The 22,934-nt window shown below is 37.1% G+C and overlaps 1 protein-coding gene and 1 long non-coding RNA gene across 2 annotated transcripts in view; one reads left to right on the plus strand and one right to left on the minus strand.

Moving 5' to 3' along the window:
• Nucleotides 1-1,659: 1,659 nt before the first annotated feature.
• LOC148837667 (uncharacterized) lies at nt 1,660-3,128 on the minus strand. Its single transcript, XR_016090794.1, has 3 exons — nt 3,078-3,128; nt 2,491-2,538; nt 1,660-1,702 (listed from the first exon to the last, which is right to left on the minus strand). It is a non-coding gene; the product is annotated as an uncharacterized LOC148837667 (long non-coding RNA).
• A 14,630-nt stretch (nt 3,129-17,758) lies between these two features.
• The window catches only part of ca9 (carbonic anhydrase 9), a 29,043-nt gene continuing 23,867 nt past the window's right edge, over nt 17,759-22,934 (plus strand). Inside the window, exon 1 of the mRNA XM_088910255.1 lies at nt 17,759-18,299. Coding sequence (XP_088766381.1) covers nt 18,173-18,299 — 127 coding nt within the window. The 5' untranslated portion in view covers nt 17,759-18,172. The remainder of the gene's footprint in view (nt 18,300-22,934) is intronic.

Raw genomic sequence — 22,934 nt, forward strand, 5'->3', positions numbered from 1 at the left:
TGCTTTCAGTATAGTCGCTGAACTATAAAAAGTAACCATGCAAAATACTGATACTACTATAAATAAACATGCGTATAATCAAAAGAAACCAGTACTTTTAATATGAATAATAATTGCTTACACTTATATAGCACTTTTCTGGACACTCCACTCAAAGTGCTTTACAGGCAATGGGGACTCCCCTTCACCACCACCAATGTGCAGCATCTACCTGGATGACGCAACAGCAGCCATAGTGCGCCAGAACATAAGCTATCAGTGGGGAGGAGAGCAGAGTAATGAAGCCAATTCATAGATGGGGATTATAAGGAGGCCATGAGTGGTAAGGGCCAATGAAAAATTCGGCCAGGACACCAGGGTTACACCCCTACTCTTTTCAAGAAATGCCCTGGGATTTTTAATGACCACAGAGAGTCAGGGCCTTGGTTTTACATCTCTTCCAAAGGACAGTGCCTGTTTACAGTATAGTGTCCCCGTCACTATGCTGGGGCATTAGGACCCACATAGACTGCAGGGTGAGCACCCCCTGCTGGCCCCACTAACACCTCTTCCAGCAGCAACCTTAGTTTTTTCCAGGAGGTCTCTCATCCAGGTACTGGCCAAACTCACACCTGCTTACCTTTAGTGGGCTGCCAGTTGTGAGTTGTAGGGTGATTTGGCTGCTGGCATATTCCAACAACTAATACAATAAGATTCAAAGGGTTTATTTAAAATGTATGAAATGTTGTTTGTTTAATTTAGACTTGATATAAATTGATAGTAATGATGTCAAGGAATTTCCCAAGAATTTATAAAGATAACATGAAGGTGTCATAAGGGTTAAGTGTCCCTTTACCAGTTACTGGCAGTTTTGTCAATCTTACAAACAATGAATCAAGTGCAAATAAAACCTCAATGTGTCTTTAAAAACATGCCCACAAGGTGTCAGAACAGGATAAAAAAATATTCTCACTGTATGCAGACATTTGTTTCCAATATGAAAAGATATAAATTGCAAGTTTGGTTAGAAGTATAGGAAATATTAATATCTGTGGTAACTTAAACACAGTCTAGTGACTTACATAAGTGGTACTGTACTGCACAGTATATAATTTTTTCCTCTGTAAAACGCTCTGTCAGTTGTTTTTGTGTGGATAGTTTTAACAGTGTCTGTCTGACAATTTTAAAAAACAAACATGAAGGCTCATGAACTTCGTGAGCTTTCCATATCATGCTAAGCTTTGTGTAATGGGCAAATTAATATTTTTATCTTCATTTAGTTTTCATGTATTTGCTCATTTTTATGTTCAGAATTTAAAATCTTAAGGCTAATATCGTCCATTCTAGTGTTACAGTATTTCTGTGAAGTGTCTGTATGTGAATATTCAATATACACAAAATAGATAATAACATTTTGCTCATATAAACCAAACGCAGGCTGGTAGGATGGCACAGTGGTTAGCATTGCGGCCTCACAGAGCTGGGGTCCTGTGGTGTAATTTTCATGAAGTTTGTATGTTCTCCCTGTGCCTCTGTGGGTTTCCTCCACAATCCAAAGACATACTGGTAGGTTAATTCATTTCTGGTAAAACTGTCCCTGGTGTGAGTGTGTGCCTGTTTGTGTCTGTCTGTGCCCTGTGATGGACAGGCATCCCATTCATGGTACAGTATATCCTGCCTTTCCCCCATGCTTGCTGGGATAGGCTCCGGCTCCTCCGCAACCCTGTATTGGATAAAGCGGTAAATAGATGGATGGATAAACCAAAAGCAGTAAATGAATTATATATCAGACATCTTTAAAGGTTTTATCTTATAAAACCACTGAAAAAGAACTTCCTTAAATGGTTCGATTTCATCCCAGTGTGTGCTATGAAAGTAGAGGCTAATTTTGAATGAGTAAGGAGAAGTTGGAAAGAAAACTGCACCTCTCTTTACTCACTCGCACATTCTCTTTTGCTCTCCTATCCCTAATATGTTTGCCTTACATTACTTCACAACTGTAACTGTGCATACTTTTCTTTAATTTTCAGCATGGCATTAACTTCTATTTGGGTTTCTATAAATGCCAGACCACAATTTAAAGGAGACCAGACTTTTAAAAAGAAAGGACAGGAGAGTCTGGAGAGGAACGTAAATGTGGACTTTAATCAGACCTTAACAAATTGTAAAAATACACATCTCAAGTCTTTCAGTGATAAGTGGCATTGTTTTTTGAGAAGTACTTTAATTTTGATTGTGCTGCTACCAACTGTAGGGCAATAGGAGTTTCTGAATGACAGAGTTTTTTTAACTCCCTGACTGCTCTATTTGATATGTTTAGTTTGAAAAGTGTACACAATTTGTGGGAGTGGTTCTGATGAAGCTGAATATTCATGCTGACTTTCACTTCAGTGATTCTAACTGTTGCTTAAGCACTGAATCACCTCTAAAGTGAGACTAACTAGAAAAAAAATAAAGAAAACACCGCATGGAAACACGATACACCACTTATCAAGAGAATAAGTTTTCTACCTTTTGCATGTTGGAGGCAGTGGAGGCAGACACATGCTTATCCAGGCTCTATTAAGGAAATAGGACAGAACTAGAAATTAGCATTTGCAACCTGATACCAATTCTGTGTCACAGACATAAAGCTTCCAGACACACTATTGTCCTTTCACATTACACCCCCAACCAATCTGTCCTGTTGATGAAAAACTCAGCATAATGACTTTACCAGTGTCATGTCTGTCTAAAAATGTCAGTGCACCTGCTACAAAAGAGATAGTCATCTTCCTCATGCCTTTGTGGATTTGTAGTAGTCATAAGTGATATGTGTCTATTGCTGCTATTGATGTCACATTTTTATTTGGTTTCATCGAAATAGCAGAATTTATGTTCATCTAAGACCTACTTGTTCATTTGTTCTCAAATGTTATCGAAAACATCGAAAATCGAAAAAGGTCAATGACTGCCAGAGTCTTGAAATGCTAACTGGAAACAGTAGCCATGGCAAGCACATGAAGGCCAAACAAGTTTTCTCACATCACATTTTGTGTGCGGTCTCTAGGAGAGTATCGACGGAGTTCGATCAAGCACAGTGCTGAAAGTTATCTTACCACTCCTTTCATGTCAGTGCTTGTAAATAGCCATCTCACAAGTCTAATGAGCCTCAGACTAAATTCCCATGTCTTCCACCTGAAGGTTAAAAAACAGACATTTATTAAATAATATTTCTTTATGTACTTTCAGTTACCATAGTGTAATTATCTGCTCTATCTGGTTATAGTTTATGAAAATAAGACACCAGATAACCTCAAGTATACTCTTTGTGTTCACATCTTGTGCCTGATGTTTTTGTTTTTATCTCATCCCAACCTGTATAAACAAAATACCAAAGCTCAATGACAGCATTTCTTCCTTTCAGTCTGATCCAGGGTCAGGTAAAGGCTGTAGATTGTACTTAGATTTGGCAGCAACCATCCTTTGGTATTTGCTTTGCACTGAAAAACAAATAGAAGTTTTAAAATGAACATATTTAATCAATGTAATACTGTGCCTTGTAGTAACAAGGACTGTGCAGTATAATTTAGTTAGTGAAAGTTAACTACAGATTTAATCAACAGGTTTCCAAAGCTATGTGTAGTATTCTTAGACTGCTTAGCAGAGATGTTCATGGCATTAACATACACTAATAAAGACAGTGGGAAATTGTGTTTCTCACTGAAGTAATTTTATTCTTTTTAAGCATAATATACATGTTAAGTGTGTTAAGCCATGTATACTGTTTTAAAAATCACTAGACAGACACCCTAGAATCTTCAAGATCTCATTGCAATCAGTGACTGAGGGACAAACCAAGAATATTTAAAGGGCAAAAGTGATTTGAATTAAATAAATGAGCCTCCATTACAAAACAACACTATTGGTGTCCACAAGGGTGTGTTGTTTAATTAAGCACATGAGGTTTGGCAATTATGGCGATCTCCTTATTTCAGACTCCTACAGCAGAATAGATTAACATTAATCCATCGGGCTTTAGTATATACACCTGAAAAAACAGCAGCAACAAGTGCTTGTTTATACCAGTATACAGTACTGCACATTCCTAGAAAAAGTAACATGGAAAGGATATATGCTGTATAAAAATTTTCATTGCAAAGATGGCTTTTGAGATTTTAATGAAGTTCTGTACTCTTAAATGGTCTTGAAAAACTCTGTTGGCTTTTTCAAGACCATTGTTAACATATCTTGATATCTGTTGGATCTGAAGACAAAAATAAAAACAATGAATTTATAATGTTTGTCTTTCATTCTGAAAGGCCTTCTTTGTCAGTTAATATTCTTGGCATTTAAATTTAATCTTAAAGCCACACAGTAAGAGAGGCACAACAATATTTTCTTCTGTGTTTTATTAAGATATAATTGAATAGATTCAGCCTTTTTGACATCAGACTCATAGAAAACAACATACTGTCGCCTGGCAAGCCAGAGAAACCAGTTGGGATAATATATGCCTTCTCATAGGATAAAGACTCCAGGAAAGAGTTTTGTTTTAGGATTAGTTATTATATCCTACCATTAAGGCATGTATTACCATGAATTAATTTTACTCTTCTAGCTCCCACAAAGGTATTTGAAAATATATCAGTGCAGAGGATCTTGGACTAGGAATTAGAAATAATGGTCAAGCTTTTCCTGTAGTTCTGTATAGTGCTTACTTAATGTTTTTTTTTAATTTCTTGTGAAAAAACACTAAACACTAAACAGTTAATTAAAAAATGTCTAACAAAAAAATGTATACATACATTTCTCAACAGAAATGATAATAATATGGAAACATAGCCAGCAGCCATATCATCCTGCAACTCACCATTAGCAACCCACTGAAGCTCAGCAGGTGTGGGCCTGGGCAGTACCTAGATGGAAGACCTCCTGGGAAAAGCTAAGGTTGCTGCTGGAAGAGGTGTTAGAGGGGCCAGTAGGGGTGATCACCCTGTGGTCTGTGTGGATCCTAATGCCCCAGTATAGTGACAGGGACACTATATTGTAAAAACGTGCCATCTTTTGGATGAGATGTAAAACAGAGGTCCTGACTCTCTGTGATCATTAAAAATCCCTGGGTGTTTTTAGTAGGGGTGTTACCCCGGCGTCCTGGTCAAATTTCCCATTGGCCTTTATCAAAATTATGGGCTCCTAATAATCCCCCAGTATTATTTAGTTGCATCACTCTGTTCTCCTCCCCAATAATAGCTGATGTGTGGTGAGTGTACTGTGCACACTATGGCTGCTGTTGCATCATCCGGGTGGGTGGAGTGTTTAGAAAAGCTTTACATAAGTGTAAGGAATTATTATTATAAACGTGGATTGATTTTTCTGACTTCAAAAATAACCAATTTTACCTTTACTTATAACTTATGAGATACAGAGCGAAGCATGGGTTCAGTGACCACAGCCTGGCCATAGAAACTGGGCAACACAGGCAGACCTGGCCACCCAGAGTCGAGTCTGTGTACCCACCCTGGCAGGGAGAAGCAGAGACAAAGATGCACTTTCTGCTGCATTATGAGAAATACTTTGGGATTACACAAACATTATTCTCTAAAATCTAATCGTAATATTCTTGCACCTGCCAGAATCAAAAAAGCTTCCAATCTTTCTGGAGAAGGGCGGAGAAAACCGCTAATAGAGCGGGCAGCTCAGTATGTGAAGGAACATGTGTCACATAACGTTTTATGTTATGGTCATAAACATCCAATAATACATTTTGAATGTAGATGTATTTAAATGGGCGGCATAGTCCTACAGTGGTTAGCATTGCTGCCTCACAAAGCTGGGGTCCTACAGTAGGTTCAATTCCGGACCTGCGTTGCTTTCTGTGTGGAGTTTGTACAGTATGTACAGTATGTTCTCCCCATGTTTATGTTGTTTTCCTTCAGGCACTCTGGTTTCCTCTCACAGTCCAAAAAAGCACTGTACTGGTAGGCTAATTGACTTCTGGAAAAACTGTCCCTGGTGTGAGTGTGTGTGTCTGCATGTGTCCTGCACCGCACTGGCATGCCATTTAAGATGTATCCTGCTGTGTGCCTGTTGCTTGCCGAGATTGGCACTGGCTTCCCCCTCTTCCCTTTTTTTATTCACCTGGCCAGAGGAGTCCTTGTGTAGAAGATGGTGGTATGATTACCCCTCATCACCAACATGATATGATCCCAGCCTCAGTTGCAAGTACTCTGGAGATGGTGGGGGTGGAGTTCTGCTGAAAAAAGAATGCAGGGAAGGAAGTCAGATGTTTCTTATTCATATACAGTGCAGAGCAGGTGATTGTTTGAAATGCGGGCTTGTCCTCTCCTTGAACTTTTGAAGCTATGAACTCCACATCTTCATGGTCTTTTTCTTTTCTCCTTCTGGCTAGTTTTGGCTAGTTGCCTGCACTGTTTCATCTGGGAGATGCACCAATTTGCAGTTAACACAGGGAGTAGCCAGCTTTTTGTATCAGAATGTGGACATGGTAAAAGATGCTTTGCTTAATATATTACCATTTATACAGTAGTGCTTCGCTAAAAAGTAGTCCCACCCTCCCAATGCTGTCCCCTTTTGTTGAAGTATAAGTGATGTAAGACATTTTATACCTGAATATTTTTACTGGGAACTTAAATTCTCATTCCTTAAAGCGTTCATGGGTCTCTCTCTCATCCTAGCGTTAATCCCGCATCAGCAGGGTCCGCTTGCCGGCTCCTGTCTCCATTTGGTGGTTTGAACCAAATCTTTGAGCTGACGTTGCCATTAAATGCGACTGAGAAATACTCCAACAGGTGCGTCGCTCCGCCTGCCATCATAGTGGGGGGGGAGAACAAAGTAATGTAGCCAATTCACAGAAGGGGATTATTAGGAGGCCATGATTGGTAAGGGCCAATGGAAATTTGGCCAGGACGGCAGGGTTATACCCCTACTCTTTTTGAGAAACACCCTGGGACTTTTAATGACCACAGAGAATCAGGACCTCGGTTTTACGTCACATCCGAAAGACGGCACTTGTTCTACAGTATAGTGTCCCCGTCACTATACTGGGGCATTAGGACCCACATGGACCGCAGGGTGAGTGCCCCCTACTGGCCCCACTAACACCTCTTCCAGCAGCAACCTTAGTTTTTCCCCAGGAGGTCTCCCATCCAGGTACTGACCAGGCTCACACCTGCTTAGCTTCAGTGGGCTGCTAAGTGTAAGTTGCAGGGTGGCATGGCTGCTGGCATAAAGTGTTCATGGGTGAAAGAAGTTAAATATCAGAATACATTGCTTGATTGCCTCGCCATTAATTTTTGTAAAACTGGCCTACTAAATACTTTAGATTAAGCTGCTTCTTTCTAAGTTTTTTTCTGCATTTTTTGTATTTCAGAAATGTAACAGATCACCCAGTTCATGAACTTTGCTGCAATCACGAACATTACCCTGGTTTTTCTTTAAAAGGAAGCAGTTAGTAATAGTAGATAATAATGCTAATCAAATGTAGTTATGATTCATAATCAGTTACTTCGGAGATGATTTGAGCCTCCTCACCTAGAAAGCTGAAGTAGTCATACTAGTAGTGTAGGGTGGAGAAACAGATACACTGTCAACACTGAATCTACTGTAAGTAAGGCAATGTATTGTTTTTAGGTTTCAGCAAACCTACAGTAAATTGCTTTTAGGTTTCAGCAGCATTTTAATATAAATCCGCATTCCAGCATGACAGGAAGGAGTGGAATTCCCAGCAAGGAAATGCTATCCAACATGTGTTGTTTTTAAAAACATGTATTTGAGAAACCATGAAAACAACCAGAAACTGTTTGAATCACTGTGATAGCAGCATTTTAAAAAGGTGTATGTGACGGTTTGATAATTAGAGTTTAATAAGTCTTGTATACTATACACAGTACTGCACTGATCTCTTTCTTTCACACGTCTATAAAAATAAAAATGTTCTATCCTCTGATAAGTTTAGTATCCTTCATTATTTTGCTGCCATATACTGACCCACCATTTTCTTGTTGGAAATGAACGATAAAGTGTTTTAAAATTATAGTGCTTTCATCATTAAGGAAAGAAAGGAAATTACTTGTAGGTGCAGGTCAATTCTGCATTGCACCCTGTGCCTCTCACTTTAGACTCAGTATGTTCCTCAAAGTGTAAATAAAGTAGATAGATAGATACTTTATTGATCCCGTGAGGGAAATTGCAGTTACTGTAGTAGTTACTGAACCTGAATGTATGTAAAAGTAATATACATATAATGGTATTTGTAGTAAATGTAAATAAAAAGGGAATACAACTAAACAAGATTTTTTGTCCTCATGTTTCATGCATTTGAGATATTCCACAGTAAAGATGCTATCAAGACTAGCAATATGGGTGAGTACAGAATCAGAACTTATCCAGGTGAGGGGCATTTATTCTATTGGTTCACAATAACATTTAACAGTACATATTATAGTGTATACCGGGATGGCACTGTGGTGCAGTGGTTGGCATTGTGGCTTGGAAGTACCAGGTTCCTGGGTTCAGTTCTTGCAGTGCTCTCTGCATTGCCTTAACAAGGGTTTCTTCTGGGTGCTCTGGTTTCCTCCTTCAGTCCAAAGACATACTGGTACAATATGTTAATTGGCTTCTGGGAAAACTGGCCGTGGTGTGTTTATATCTGTATATGCTCTGTGATGGACTGGCATCCCATCCAGGATGTATCCTGCCTTTTGCCCTTTATACAGTACATGTACTCTTTTGACTTTTCATGACTTTCCTATATATATTTATACAGTATATAATCATATAAAGCGCTTTGCAATCCTTTGAGATGAATAAGCTTACAATATATTAAAAATGTTATCAATTAACAAAGACAAAGACAGCCTCTCTTTATGTTGCTGGCTACAGGAATGGTTCCTTGAAATGTCTTCATCATACACATATACTCCGTGTAGGTGACAAAAACATTCTGATGAGGTCTTACTAATTTGTTTTGTAAATAATACTGCAAGTAGTAGAAGGCTACAGAGATTGTGAGTTTTTTTTAACTTTACTTCCCACTTATGAAACCGTTCATGTTTGTAGACTGGGCAGATATACTGGGAGATACAGTATAACCCATTAAATTGGCTGGTGGTCTGATCCATGTACTACAACATCATCTTTTTGAATTGCTGGGGGATATAGAATTGAAACAACGAAGATTTAATTAACAATCCAGGCCTTTTCAATTTCTCCCTGAAAATATGCAAGGATATTTTTTATGAATGCTTGACCAAGCAAATGACTTCTGGGCAAGACCGTGTGTGAAAAGGATGAATATGTGTGAAAATTGAGTTTTTTCATATATTAAGATGATGGCTGTCTGATGGACAATTCCTTTTCCCATCCGTCTATTCACAGCTTCTAATACTAAATACTTAGTGTTTAAATTTTAAAAACTGCAGTTTAAAAACTTTTGGCCAATTAAATCCAAACTGTATCATCCTAGTTAACATAACATTAACATCTGACACACTGTCTTTCCTGCAATCCCAAGATGGCTGTGCTACCTCCTGTTTTATTCTCACTGCTCAAACTGCCTCTGTCATTTAAAATGATCACTAACTGAAACTAAACTTGGCAGGTTTTAAGATCAACTGCTTAGCAAATTGTGGACTCTTAGCACACTGCTCCCTTTCAGGGACTGTTTGGCTAATTCATGCCAAACTTGGTAGGTATAGTGGTAATGCTGTTAAATTACAGTAAGTCATAGTATGGGCTCCTGTTGTCCACAATTTACAAGCTTCAGACTACCACTGTCTTGGAAACTGCTACTGTACATTAATTGACTTAAAACTTGGCAGGCTTCATCACATTAAAACCTGCTCGATCTGTACACCTCACACAGTGCAGAGAAAATTTACTGTACTGTATATGGATTATCACCTCCTTGGCAAAACACAACTTGTGTCACTAGTGTTCTTTTAAATTTACCTATATAGATATCCACATTATTTTATTCTAATTTACCTTTAGGTTATTTGCAGTTCACTCAGACTGTTAAATAGGTAGTCACTTGACTGGAAGCCTTTAAATGATTTAAATGTTTTTTTTACAACATTTCCTGACACTCTGTCGAAATTTTTTACCAGGTTCCCCAATTAAATGTTTCATGGAGAATTGATTTCATATGAAAATCTAGATATGTCATATTTGATTATTCATTCCTACGTCGGTAGAGTTGGCACAAATTCGAGGAAATATTGTATCTTCAACTGACCACAACAAATTCACAGGTACCCAGCAAGTCCCATGAGTTATTGTTGTGAAGCAAGCCAGGATATCCTGACTGATTCAGCCCAACTGGTGCTCCGCCTAATCTATGTCAATGCTTAGGGAAATAATCAGTTACTAGCAAAACTAGGATCTGGATTGGTGAATTCTGGGTAAGAGAGCTATATATTCCAAACTGCGTGTATCAGATTGCTCAGGATTCGCTTCCCCTTTTTTAGTTGGACATCACTTCCAAAATTGCCTCCCTGCTGGTTACAGTCACAATCTGTTTAAGAACCCTCGCAAAACAATCTAGGAACACAACTTGCACTTTACTTAAAATTTACTTAAAATGTTTGTGTAATATCATCCTTAAATCCTGGTCCTTGTTTAATCTATTACTTTGCCCTGCACTTTTTGGTGTGCGGTTGAGACCTTGTTCAAAATCATGCAAGGTTTTTGTTATCTGTAAAACTTGCTTGACAAAAACAGGGGTAAAATGTACCTTTAAAACATTTCATTGTTATCAAAGCCAGTATAAAAATATATCCTGCACTTTGGTTTCCTCTTTAGAAGAAGGAAACATTTCAGTTTTACTTATGACAGAAGTTTAAGACCAGTTTAAAAAAAATATCAATAAGGCAATTACAAGGAGAAACAATACTGAACCTTTCAGTGGCCAGGATTAGATATAATTATTATGTGACCTTCCCAACCATACTGTCTCCATGGCTTATCTAGAAACAATAATTGTTCACCTTGCAATGAATCTTCACTGGTTTGTTTCAGTACAAGGTCAGTTATTATACTAACATTCACAAGAGGACTATCACTTTACTTTTGATTAGGTCTCAACAGAGGTTCAAGTGTCAACAGCATAGTCCGGTTCAGTTTGTTGATGCAATAAGTAGAGGAAGCAACCATAGGTCAGACTGGTGTGGATTACGAGTGAAGAAACAATGTAAGGCTTGAGTATTTGACCGTACTGTGCCCTGATATGCGTGACGTTTACGAGGCATCAGCTGACACAAATGACTCACAAGCAGTTGTGGGAGTGCTGTCCAATAATACAGCAAAAGCTGCAGGAACACTGATTCTCTGTGGTTGAGGATGTGACTTATGAGCTCCAAAACCCAACTCATTCCACAAGAGTTGAAATGGGTTAATTTCAAATGATCATGATAGCCAATACAGCCCTTGAACACTGAATGTATGAACGAATTAACATGTGTAACGTTGATTATGTGAGAACGTAGAAGCCTTGGAAAATAAGCCATCTGATTGAAACTAATTGCGAAGGTGTTGCAGTTGAATTTTCTGGTCCAGTTTTGATGTGTTGATTCATGAAATACCAAAACAAGAGATATTATGGAAACTAGCAGTCATCTAACAGGCAAGAAACTGTTCCTAAGACAAAGATACTCCAGCTGTCTGATTCCTTTCAGCTGTTGTCAGTTGTGACACCATGAAAATAAATGCTAGAAATGTTTTGGTGCTTGTTGGTCTTATGGGCTTGAGTGTATCATTATATCCTCAAATTTAATTGTGCAAAATAATGCACATTTTTTCTTGCACAACAGTTCACCAATCCAGACTGAATTTGACAAACTGTCAACTAATATGTTAATTACAGTATGCAATATTATATAATTTGGATAAGCCTGATACAGAATATCGTCACCCTTTAATTTAGGGTGACTACAAAAGTGTTGTGAGGGTTTATCACCAGCTCTTCTGTAAGGTATTGTGAAGTTTACAGTGCGTAAAACTGTTAAATGACTTGAAATGTACAGAGCGTGCGCTCCTTATCTCACCTGTGCTGCTGCAAAACTTGCAGTGTTACATAGGGAGGTGAGCTGAGAAAAAAGTAATTCCTCATCAGGAGGGTATAAAAAAGAAACTCAAGAAGTTCAAGAAAAATAAGAACAAAAAATTAATAGCACTAACAGAATATAATGGATCAATCTTTGCCATGAAATGTTCAGGCTCTGCTTCTGACGTCTTAACAGTACAAATTCTACGTGTTTGTATTCTGTGGAAGTGCACTTGCAATTTATTTTTAGCAATTACTGGAATAACTCAAAATGTAGTAAGTGATTAGTGTCTTCTCTGTTCATTTCTCTTAACTGCATGGCAAATGCCAGTTTCACAGTTACTTTGGACCGTTTTGGCTTAACATGTTCCAAACTTCCAAACACAAGCATGGCTGTACATTAGACTTTGTCAGTTCTGGTGGTGTTGGCTTGTCCAGCCTATAGGCATTTGAACTGGGTATTTCGGATCACAAGCTGTTTCCCTGGACCTGGCAGTTACACTACTTTTTAGAAATAGCAAATGACCTTCGTAGACTGAATATGGTGAACTCAGCTAGTTTCACAGAAGAAATAACTGAAACTTCCCATAGTGTGAATCTGTTCTACTTTAGGATTCTGCTGCTCTTTACAATGACACTCACAAAGTTATTGGCAGCTTTTGCTCTTTCCCTGGTACCTAACTGAATTGTGATTTATGAAGACTATGAGCCTATAGAGATTCCCCTTAAGGTGGTCAGACTCACAGTAATCGTATAGTTCTTCACCTTCAGTAAAATGTTTAAACTAGTTAGTAAATCCACTTTTTCATCCTCTTCAGAACAATGTAACACATTCACAATTCTCTGCTGCGCTCCAGGGAGCTTCTCCTTTTGGGAGTTGGCAGCTTGATGGCAAGTGTCAGCACTGTTCCTCTTAGGGATCAATTTACTCCTTCTGCCTCTGGGCAGAGGTGACTGCCAGCTTCATATTTGGATGTCAAACCTTCATTTGTGGTAGGCATGAAGTGCCATTCTAGGATATTAATGATTAATTTAAATTAATCACTGGGAAATTAATTTATCCTCTTATTTTAAATGTTTGAAAGACCAGTGATTTGTTGTTATATCTATGAAATTTTGAAAGGGCCAGCTGTGTGCATTTTTATATCTCACATAGGGGGAATATGAGGAAATATCAACAAAGTCCTCTGTCCTGCCCACCTTTAAACCCTTTTTTCTTTAACAGATCACAGGCCAGAGATTCAGAGCTGATTCAAGTGGAGGCATATTACTGACATTACCGTCCATTACTGTCCATTACTGATAGCACTAAAAAACCTGCAAGGGCTCAGGAAGCCACAGGAGTTGCTGTGTTTGTTGAGACCCAGGACAGTCTTCTAAAATGGCATTTGCTGACCTAGTGACAAGAGTGATGCTAGTCTCTTCTATTACGACTGTTAAGACTATTTCAGAGTATATCACTCTTCATTTTCTTTTAGACCTTGATCTCACTGAGATGTTTTTTGCACTCTTTTTTCCTCTTTGTAAGCTAGGTTACGATCCTTTTGAATATTTTCATTTCTGTGAAGCTGTTTGTTGTCATGAGGAATACCTGGAGTTCTGTTATTCTCATCGACCATTTATGTGCTCATGGGGCAAAATCTGGGTGCGTCTTTTCACTTAAAATGAAAGGGTGTCAAACAACTGTACATACAAAGAAGAGGAGAAAGCTTTTAAAACAAAAAAAAGTAAAAGTCAAACGCCATTAATTAATTAAATTCTATGAGTCTGCCCAAATCCTACTTGCTGCTAAAAGAAGCCTTGTATTGCGTAGGACACGAGAACTTACAAATTACCTCAGCAACACATGGACCTGAGCCTACACTTGAGCAATACAGTCAGCTTTCGTTGAGGACTTTGAGACTTTGGGGATTTTTATTGTTGTTGTTGGATAGCGTAGAGTAAAAATCTACTGGAGACTTTTTGTCGAGCAGAAGAGCAGTTTATTGTACAGTATATTTGGCCAAAGAGACGCACCCTCCTTGCAATTACGAGGATTGTTCTGACAAGAAAAGTTACAGCTGACCTGTTATAAACTTATTGATAAAAAACAAATAGCTTAAGTCTCCAAAAAGGAAAACTTCAATTGTATTTGATTTCTATAGGTTAAGCAAATGTCTACGACAATTAAACATAAGATGCCCACAATCATAAGATGTCTACAAAACTGAGCTACTGTATATGCAGGTAGTTGCGATTGGTCTTCTATTTAAAAACAATTAATTGGAATTCTTAAAACAAGCATTCTTTGTGTCTGCAGGCCCCTAGTCTTCTCAACAACAGATACATTTAATGTTCAGGTGGGTAGCTGCGTCAGCATGCATAGGCTGCAAAGGAACAAGTAATAGGTTTATTCCATGCTGAAAAAAAGAAGAAAGAGAACACAACGTTTCGGCCGTGGAGCCTGACACCTGAAGAAAAAATATTTAACTGTTTTTGAGAAATACAGATTTAGGAACATTTGCTACACAAGTTCCTAATTTTATTTTTCAAGATAACTGACAATTTGCAATGTGCAGTTTTTGTTATAAAAATTAATTAATGTAAGACAAATGCTACACAGAAGGCTGGTCATCATCAATACAGCAATATCAATACAAGCCATCAGCCATATCACTCTGCAACTCACAACTGAAGCTAAGCAGGTATGAGCCTGGTCAGTACCTGGATGGGAGACCTCCTGGGAAAAACTAAGGTTGCTGATCTTCGGATGAGACGTAAAACTGAGGTCCTGACTCTCTGTGGTCACTAAAAATCCCAGGGCATTTCTTGAAAAGAGTAGGGGTGTTACCCCGGTGTCCTGGCCAAATTTCCCATTGTAAAGCGTTTTGAGTGGAGTGTCCAGAAAAGCGCTATAAAAGTGTAAGCAATTATTATTAATACAAGGAAACTGCAAGTGCAATTGTCATCTCGCTCATTAGAGGGCATTGGCTTCACATTCAAAATGGCATTTTGCATGTTATGTGCATTTGAGCTAAGCTAAATTCACTGTCTCACAACAGAGAGTGAGAAGAGTCAAAGGAAAATAAAAATGTTTATTATAATGAATCAGCGAGTCTGTATTAACAAGTAAAGAGATTTAAAAAGACAAAGTCTCTCTGTCTGGGTGGTCTATAGCAGTGAATCCTGCATCCATTGAGCATGTGGACCTGATCATTTGTCTAAACAGAAAAAGCCCTGAAAGGCAATTTGCAAATACTCTATTAACTAACCCATACTCTTGTGAGAATATCATTCATTTGCACTTACCATAAAGGATCACACACTAGTTTACTATTGATACAAATGACATATTTTTCATCAGCACTCAATTAGTGCACACCATAGTCCCCATATCTACCAGTTTCTCAAACAAAGTCATTTTCATAACATGCTGTGGAGATCATATTCCCTGCCACTGAAAATCTTCAAAACAGTACTGACTTTCCATTGGGATTGGCCTGTAATGCTCTTATTCAGTTTTCTATATCCAAACTTTGTTGGCATTTACTTCATGTCAGAGTTTCTGGGGATTTTTAGAGATACCTGACTAAGAGATAACTCTGAGAGATAACTGATCAAGGGCTTCCCTATCACCAAATCACTAACATCTTTGGCATGAGGTTAGAATCACTCCATTTTCTATTGGCCATTTTCTTATTTGGAGGAAAATAATTGAAGGAAGACAATTGGTCAAGTAAAGGTTAAAGAGCAGGAAGCAGGTGCTTCCATTGGTCATTGACATCTACTCTTAAGGAGGAAAGCAGAGCCTCTTATGTGAGAGAAATCAGAGGGAAAAGGGAGCAAGGACGTAAGAGAAAGAGACTTTAGTCTCAGAGAGATACATGTTAAAAAAGAGCTCTATTTTTATACGTTATGGTTGCCTTTGTGTGTCACTTTACCAAGATGCTCAGGTTCAAAGATCCCTTACAGTACCTTTCAGGTGTTCCACATGTAATGCAACTTTTATATCATTTCAAAATATTATGTATTTATTTATATAATTTTAGGATATTAGGATGTATTCTAGAAAAATCATTCATTTAAAAATGACCATCTCATGCAAAGGACATACACAGAAATATCCAGAATATTTTAGTTTAGATTCTGCAAATCTCCTTCTCTTTCCTGGTAATGCTTCATTGCACATTACAAATCAAATGAAGCAAGAATAATAAAGACTATACTAGAGCTGCTTCCTGATGTGTACTTCTGTACCATTTCTGAATACCTCTTGTTGTAACAGAAAAATGCGTTCTGGATCCCGAGATAAAGTTTAAACAACTGAGTTTATTGCATGCAAGGAACAATAAGATCAAAGTATTGTTCGGAATATAGGTACAAAATATACAGTTTATATAGCAAACTTCAGGCTAATTTTTACCCTGGTAATTGGGGGAGGTCACCTGTGTTTGGACATTCCCAAGACCTTGACCACTTTGAATGGCAGGTTTTTATCTTTCCTTAGTTAGGGGTCTCTATCTTGCACTTAGAATCTCTTATCAGTTAACTCCCCTCCCAGCCATAACTCAAAGGTGCTTAAGCGTGGAATGTCTTGTGTCACAAGAAGTCTTTGTGCAGAAAGAAATCAGCTGACCCCTTTTTCACATCTTATATCTTTCTTCACCCTGTGGTCAACCATGCTTATGAGCCTCAAGACCAGTGTAAAACAATGTCAGGAATCTGCGGCTGTATCATTTTCCCAATTAAATATTATGGTGTACCTTTTTACAAAAATAACAAAGAAATTGCCACTTGCTCCACTCCCGGACTTTATATCCATCCAGTTTTAAAACTTTCCAGCTGCAATCTCCTGTGTCACATAAGGAGGGTGAAGACCTAAGGGAACACTCCCCCTGTTAGGTCTACTTCTCATTTGACAAACTCCTCCTAGCTTAAAATAGCAATATAATACTTTCTTTATGGGGATTTTAAATCTCAGCTTAAGAGCGTGTGTCAACTTTACAAACATAAATGGTGAAATGCCTTGGGTTTTACTCTTGATATTAACGTTATCTTTAAACAATCAATACATTGAGTAATTAAACACAGTAAGTGCTTAGAATTAAAAAAAGACATTAAAATGTGGAGCTGTGCATTACTGTGAATCAATTCATTGTATGACTTGCAAATTTATATGTGAATTACACAGAGTGATTGACTCAAGATAGGAATGCAGCAGGAGTCTTTGATCCCACAAAGTCATCTTGCCTTATACTTTTACAAACAGAACAATTCATACACACTCTTGATATTCGTTAGTGATCAATTGATACACTATATCAGCAGTTACACATTTCCTCAGCGTTAGTTACAACAAATGATATACCCAGCTTTTCAATGTGCTGATAACCCATTCTAATTTGAACGTTTTATTTATTTTTCTAATCTTTATCAGATATTGTGAGGAAAATTGTGAGAGGGATTATGAAGGAACTTTTAATTGTGAAATTTAAATGTGAAAATGTTAGATGTGTATATATGTAAAATATTGCTGTAGCAAAGGTGCTTTAATCATGTGGACCTGTATTTAACTCTCTTTAATGAAGATGCTAGACAAGATCTCTTCATTGAAAACAAAACATTTTTTTTCTCTGTAATAATAAAAAAACCTGCGGGAGTTAAAGCTAAAACAAACATAAACGATAAATTCAAAAAGACTGACATAACTTCTACAGAATGCATCTTTTCCTTCTTTGAAATTCTAGAATCTGGACAGTAGTGCATACTGGGAGATTTAGTGACATGTTTGAGGTTCACTGATACTCAGAAATCTTTAAAACCTTTAAACAAATCACACCCCTTCACACTACACAGAGCACCGGACTTTGTTCTGAATGAAGAAAAAACTTAAAGAGCAAGTGTAGCTCTACTAGACAACAGGATTAGATTAGACTGCAGTTAGCCTTTTTAAACACAAGACATTGTGGGAACCTTCAGAGGTTGCCTGTTTGTGATTGGTGACAGCAGTGTCATTTACCTGTTTGCAGCCTTTAAATTACACAAGGGTGATTTGTTACTGACTCATTGCTGCAAGGCTTTATAACTCTGTACATAAGAGGGGAGTTTTGCAGGCACTGATTAAAGACTCCTGCTGGACTTAGAGGGCTATTCCAAGAGGTAGTAATTAAGATGCTAGGTAAAGTTTTCCTAGTCTTTATGCTACAAACTCTTCTTTTCCTGACTATAGTAGTGTCATCAACTTCATCATCAGAAGAAGACAGCAGTGTTGAAAAAGAAAGTAAGGAGCACCATAAAGGTAAGCTGACAATTTGATTCCTCGTTTTCAATTCTTCTTTTTTCTCCTTCAGAAGCACAGCAACAGTGTCATTTGATAAAATACTTTTTTTCGGAGTGTCTGTCGAAATGCATTTTTTGTAAAGACAAAGCTAATGTTTAAGACAGTTTACTTAAATATTGAATTTAAAACATCTACACAAAAGGCATCTCCAAAGAGTTATTTTGTCCCTGATTTTTCTGATATTTGATGGCAAGGTTTGATTTTTTTTCCTCACAAACATTCAGGATTACACTTTATTTTATATCACAATTTGTCTTTTATATATAATTTTAGTCAAATGAATACTAAAACCATTTTATAAACCACTGTCAGAGTACTTTAAATAGACAACCAAAGAATATAATACAATTTTAATAAAATCAGACACAATAAGGATTTCTTGTGAGCCGTGAAGAAAAAATCTTTACTACAGCAGGTTGTCTTAAACTGCCACTTACTGGTGTGGATCAGTTAACATGCAACTTAGAAAAGAAAGGTATTTAGTAAATAAAACTACTGACCCCTGCCTAAATTTCACCTTTCCTGATAGAAATATATAAAAATTTAGTATAAACTATTCAATTAGAAAAGATATTCTGATGAAAGGCAATTATAAGTAAACTAATTATGATTTAAGTGAATTTAAACTGTTACCTTGAAGAGGTGTGCAGTCCAGTCCTATTTACAATTCTGGATTATCATCACTCTCCTGGCACACTGTGAAGGGAATTACTCTTAAGATACCTCTCTTAACAGTGAGAGCAAATAGAGCAAAGGCACGAGTTATTTTAACTACAAGTAAAACAAAACATGTCCAGAACACATATCTTAACATTAATTTTATTATCATTACTTTTAATTAAAAATTATTTTTGCATTAATAGTAAAAAAATAACCAAGTCTAAGTGAGTCCAAGTGCCGAAAGCACTTGCATTCTGTTTAGTATGCTGGAATTTCTAACATAGTTCAAATGCATTTCATTGCTGATTCATGCTTACAGTTTAACAGCTAACGGTGGTTTTCAGTGAGGAGCCAGTGTCTACGTGCAGTTCAGTGAGTTTTGACATGAATCAAAGGGATATTACACTACATCACTGTATTTCATCATGAATACTGTACTGTGCCAGCTGTGAAATTACAGAGAAGGAAAATAGAAAATAAGAATCTCTCTTCCTTGGAAACACAACACCAGCATGAAGAGTTTTTGTTTCGTTTACTAATTTAGCAGGCTATACAAAGATAGAAAATGCTTTAAAGCTTTAAATTTTGAAAAAAAATCTTGAATTTTTAAAATGCACCCTATTTGTTAGTATCCTTAGAAAAGGCAACAAAAGACAACCATAAACACACCAGCTGGGTTTTCTAAAAAAAAGTTTTTAAGAGAATATTAATGCTGTGGACTAAATTGTTTAACACATTTAAACCAAAATATTCTATTTCTGACAGAAATTAACATATGTGTATTCTATGCAAATTCTCTTTAAATGAGGGGTCATTCAGACTAAACAAACCGGAACTATTTTCAAACAAATGAAAACAGATAAAATAGTCATATCTACCTACTATATTTATTCAGCTACCAGTGGATTTGTTATTCTGGATTCTGTTTTTTTTGTCGGCACACACAGGAGTTGTTAGACACTGGATATACAGTATAAACTCAGCTTTCCAGATGTCATTTTCATCAACAATTAGAACACGAGCTTTAGGCATGATTCACCCAGGAGCTGGACGGTAGATGAAACCTCATGATGTGGAAAGCGAATAGAGTCAACCTGAATGCATTAATGAGCAAATGTGGATGTCAGCCAAAAGAGACGGGGAGAGTGCTTTATACTTCCATTGTGCTCTGACTGTTACATTAACAAAGAACAAGGACTTCTTTGGTTCTCAGATGTTCTCCTTAGTGAGTTGGCTTTGAAATAGAATTCTGGCTTCAATCGAAGCTGCTTAGCCCATAACTAAATATGGCTAATACTCACAAATGCCATAAACACCACAAACCTGAATGCTTAATAAACCTGACCCTTGGTTTATTGGCACACAACTACAGTATATTACACAGGGCATATGAGAATACACGCGATTATATAACAAAATAATAGGATTGTTTGATTCATGGCTAGAAAGCAACTTTAATCACAAAACACAACAGTACAATTCATTGTGTCTTATTGACCAACACTTTTGTCCTTGATAAATGTCCTGCAGTTCTGGTGCTGGATACCCACAGACCTGCAGGCTTTCTAGACAGCCTCAGTAGGTCAAGAAGGAAAGATCTGAAAAATATGTTTATTCCTCCTAATTAGGCAACTGACTGATCTAATTAAGTGCTTCAGAGCTCACCTGGAACAAAAAACAGATAACACTGTGCTTTCCAAAACTAGGGTTGCTGACTCCTGATCTACTTTTATGAAGCCAGAAACAGACATATCTGTGACAAGACTACTGACTACATACTGTCCCTGGATTTGAGAGAGTATGAGATTGCCAACATTTGTAAAATATCAAGTCCCATTCACACTGTTTTCAAATGCTGATGAATTTCAGTGAAATACTAAGATTTCTATGTGGTCTGTGTATTTAAAATTATTTTTTTGGGGGAATTTTGTGATATACATGTAATGTAAAGTAATGTAAAGTAAACTGTAAAGTGTTTGGGAAATTATAAATGCAAACAGTGGATGCAACAAATGAATTAAATATGTGTTGTACATAAGGTTTAAGTTATTAAAAGTCATTGAGTAATAGTATCTGGGGAAATGTAATTGGATTTTCTTTCTAATCAGCTGGGGATGGACTGCTGAAGAGTCCTGATAAAAAATGATTTTACAATCATTTTAAGCTTATGTATAACATAAAAATCCTTTTTTTTCGTGGTTTTCTTTTCTAAAATGTGCTCTTACAGTTACAGTATACATTTACAGAAAAATTGTTTATTTAGGTAGTTTTCAAAAACAATAAAAAAGGAGATGAGGCTGAGTAATATGTTAGTCCACAGTAGGTCTATAAAAGTTGTTTCGGATCACATTTAAAATTATGCATCACTGTAAGAAATCACCAATTGTGTTTCACAATTTGGAAAAGTTGATACTTTTACAATTAACGACAATAATTTACTGACAGTATTTAGTAATCATGCGTCTTTTTATATATTGCGTCAGTTAAGTGTGCAACTACAATGGACGTAGATAAGACAACATTTCATAGTTACTGAATTTTTCCAGAGCAACTCAACATCTCTGTGGATAATGTAGAGTATAATTAGGGTGTTCTTTACTTAACCTTGACACAAATTTGCTTGTACTAACCATTCTACTGCAAAGTAAAAAACACAAAACATTACTCATTATCCTTTTTACTTGTAATGTTAACCATAAAGATAACGACTCTTAATCAATAAAGATATTTGAGAGTTCCTAACTTGATTTAACTCAATGTTAAATTTCAAACAGTTTTTTCAGTGGTACTGTAGCTTTTTAAAGTCATCAAGACCAAGGAAATAAACAAGATTCATCATTTATCACTGTTAGTGTAGTTAATGGTCTAAAGAGTTTTCCACCCCCACCTTGTGAGGAGGAGGGTGCAATGTAGAAATAAAACAGTTGTAGTGCCAGCTTTCCTGTTGTCTGCGAAACAGAACACTAGAGAAGAGAGGCATGACAGCTGAGAGTGCTGGTTTCACTCCCTCACACACTCCTGATATATTGCAGTATCCTAGATAAAGCTGTCTGAGAATAGGGGCATGACAACTTCTATTGCTGGTAGCAACAATTCCACACACTTTCTTCATGTGTACTAGTTTATGCTGTTCTGAAATACACAAAACCCATACCAGCTCAACAGAGAGCACAGCTCTCTCTCTAGTCTTCATGTAGAGATAAATCTTTTGCTTATTATTACATTTACAGCATGCTTTACAAACCTGACTATGACCCTTTCCTAAAAATATGCCATATCACTGTACAGACATGGAGGACCAAAACAGACACCACACATAAATATCAGGATTTTGCTTAGGACCACATTTAATAAAATAACAACTACATGTCTAAATCTCCACACAGAGAGCAGTCCAGATGTGGAATTGAACCCAGGGTCCCAACAATGTTAACCATTATGCCGCCATGCTATCTTATATACAAATATTAAGGGAAAATAAATTATTTTTATTTTCCTTTAATTCTGAAAAGTGTTCTTCTACACTTCCACTGTGGTGACTCTACTGTACCTCGTCTGCCTCACTGTGAGAGAACACAGATACATATATATGCATTACTATTTACACAGAGCTTCCATGAATTAACCTATTTAACTACATTATGTACTGTACACTGAGTATCAGAAAACACTATTTTTACATGTATAGTTTTATAAAATACAAAGACTTTGAATGGTTTTTGGTATAGATCTGACGGATCATGGTATGAGTTGCATAAGCCAGAACTCACCCCATTTTAGTGAGAGAGTTGACTAGGTACAGGTGATGAAGTGATTTAAGCTGGTGAATGTCAAACCTAGTCAAAATCAAGAAAGAAAAATACAAAAAAGGAGTCAACATGTCCTGCTTCCCAGGAGAACCACAATTTGTGCCATAGTGTTGGAAGCTGGACT

Source organism: Atractosteus spatula, chromosome 3 (genome assembly GCF_055471065.1).
Source record: "Atractosteus spatula isolate fAtrSpa1 chromosome 3, fAtrSpa1.hap1, whole genome shotgun sequence".
Taxonomy (NCBI): domain Eukaryota; kingdom Metazoa; phylum Chordata; class Actinopteri; order Semionotiformes; family Lepisosteidae; genus Atractosteus; species Atractosteus spatula.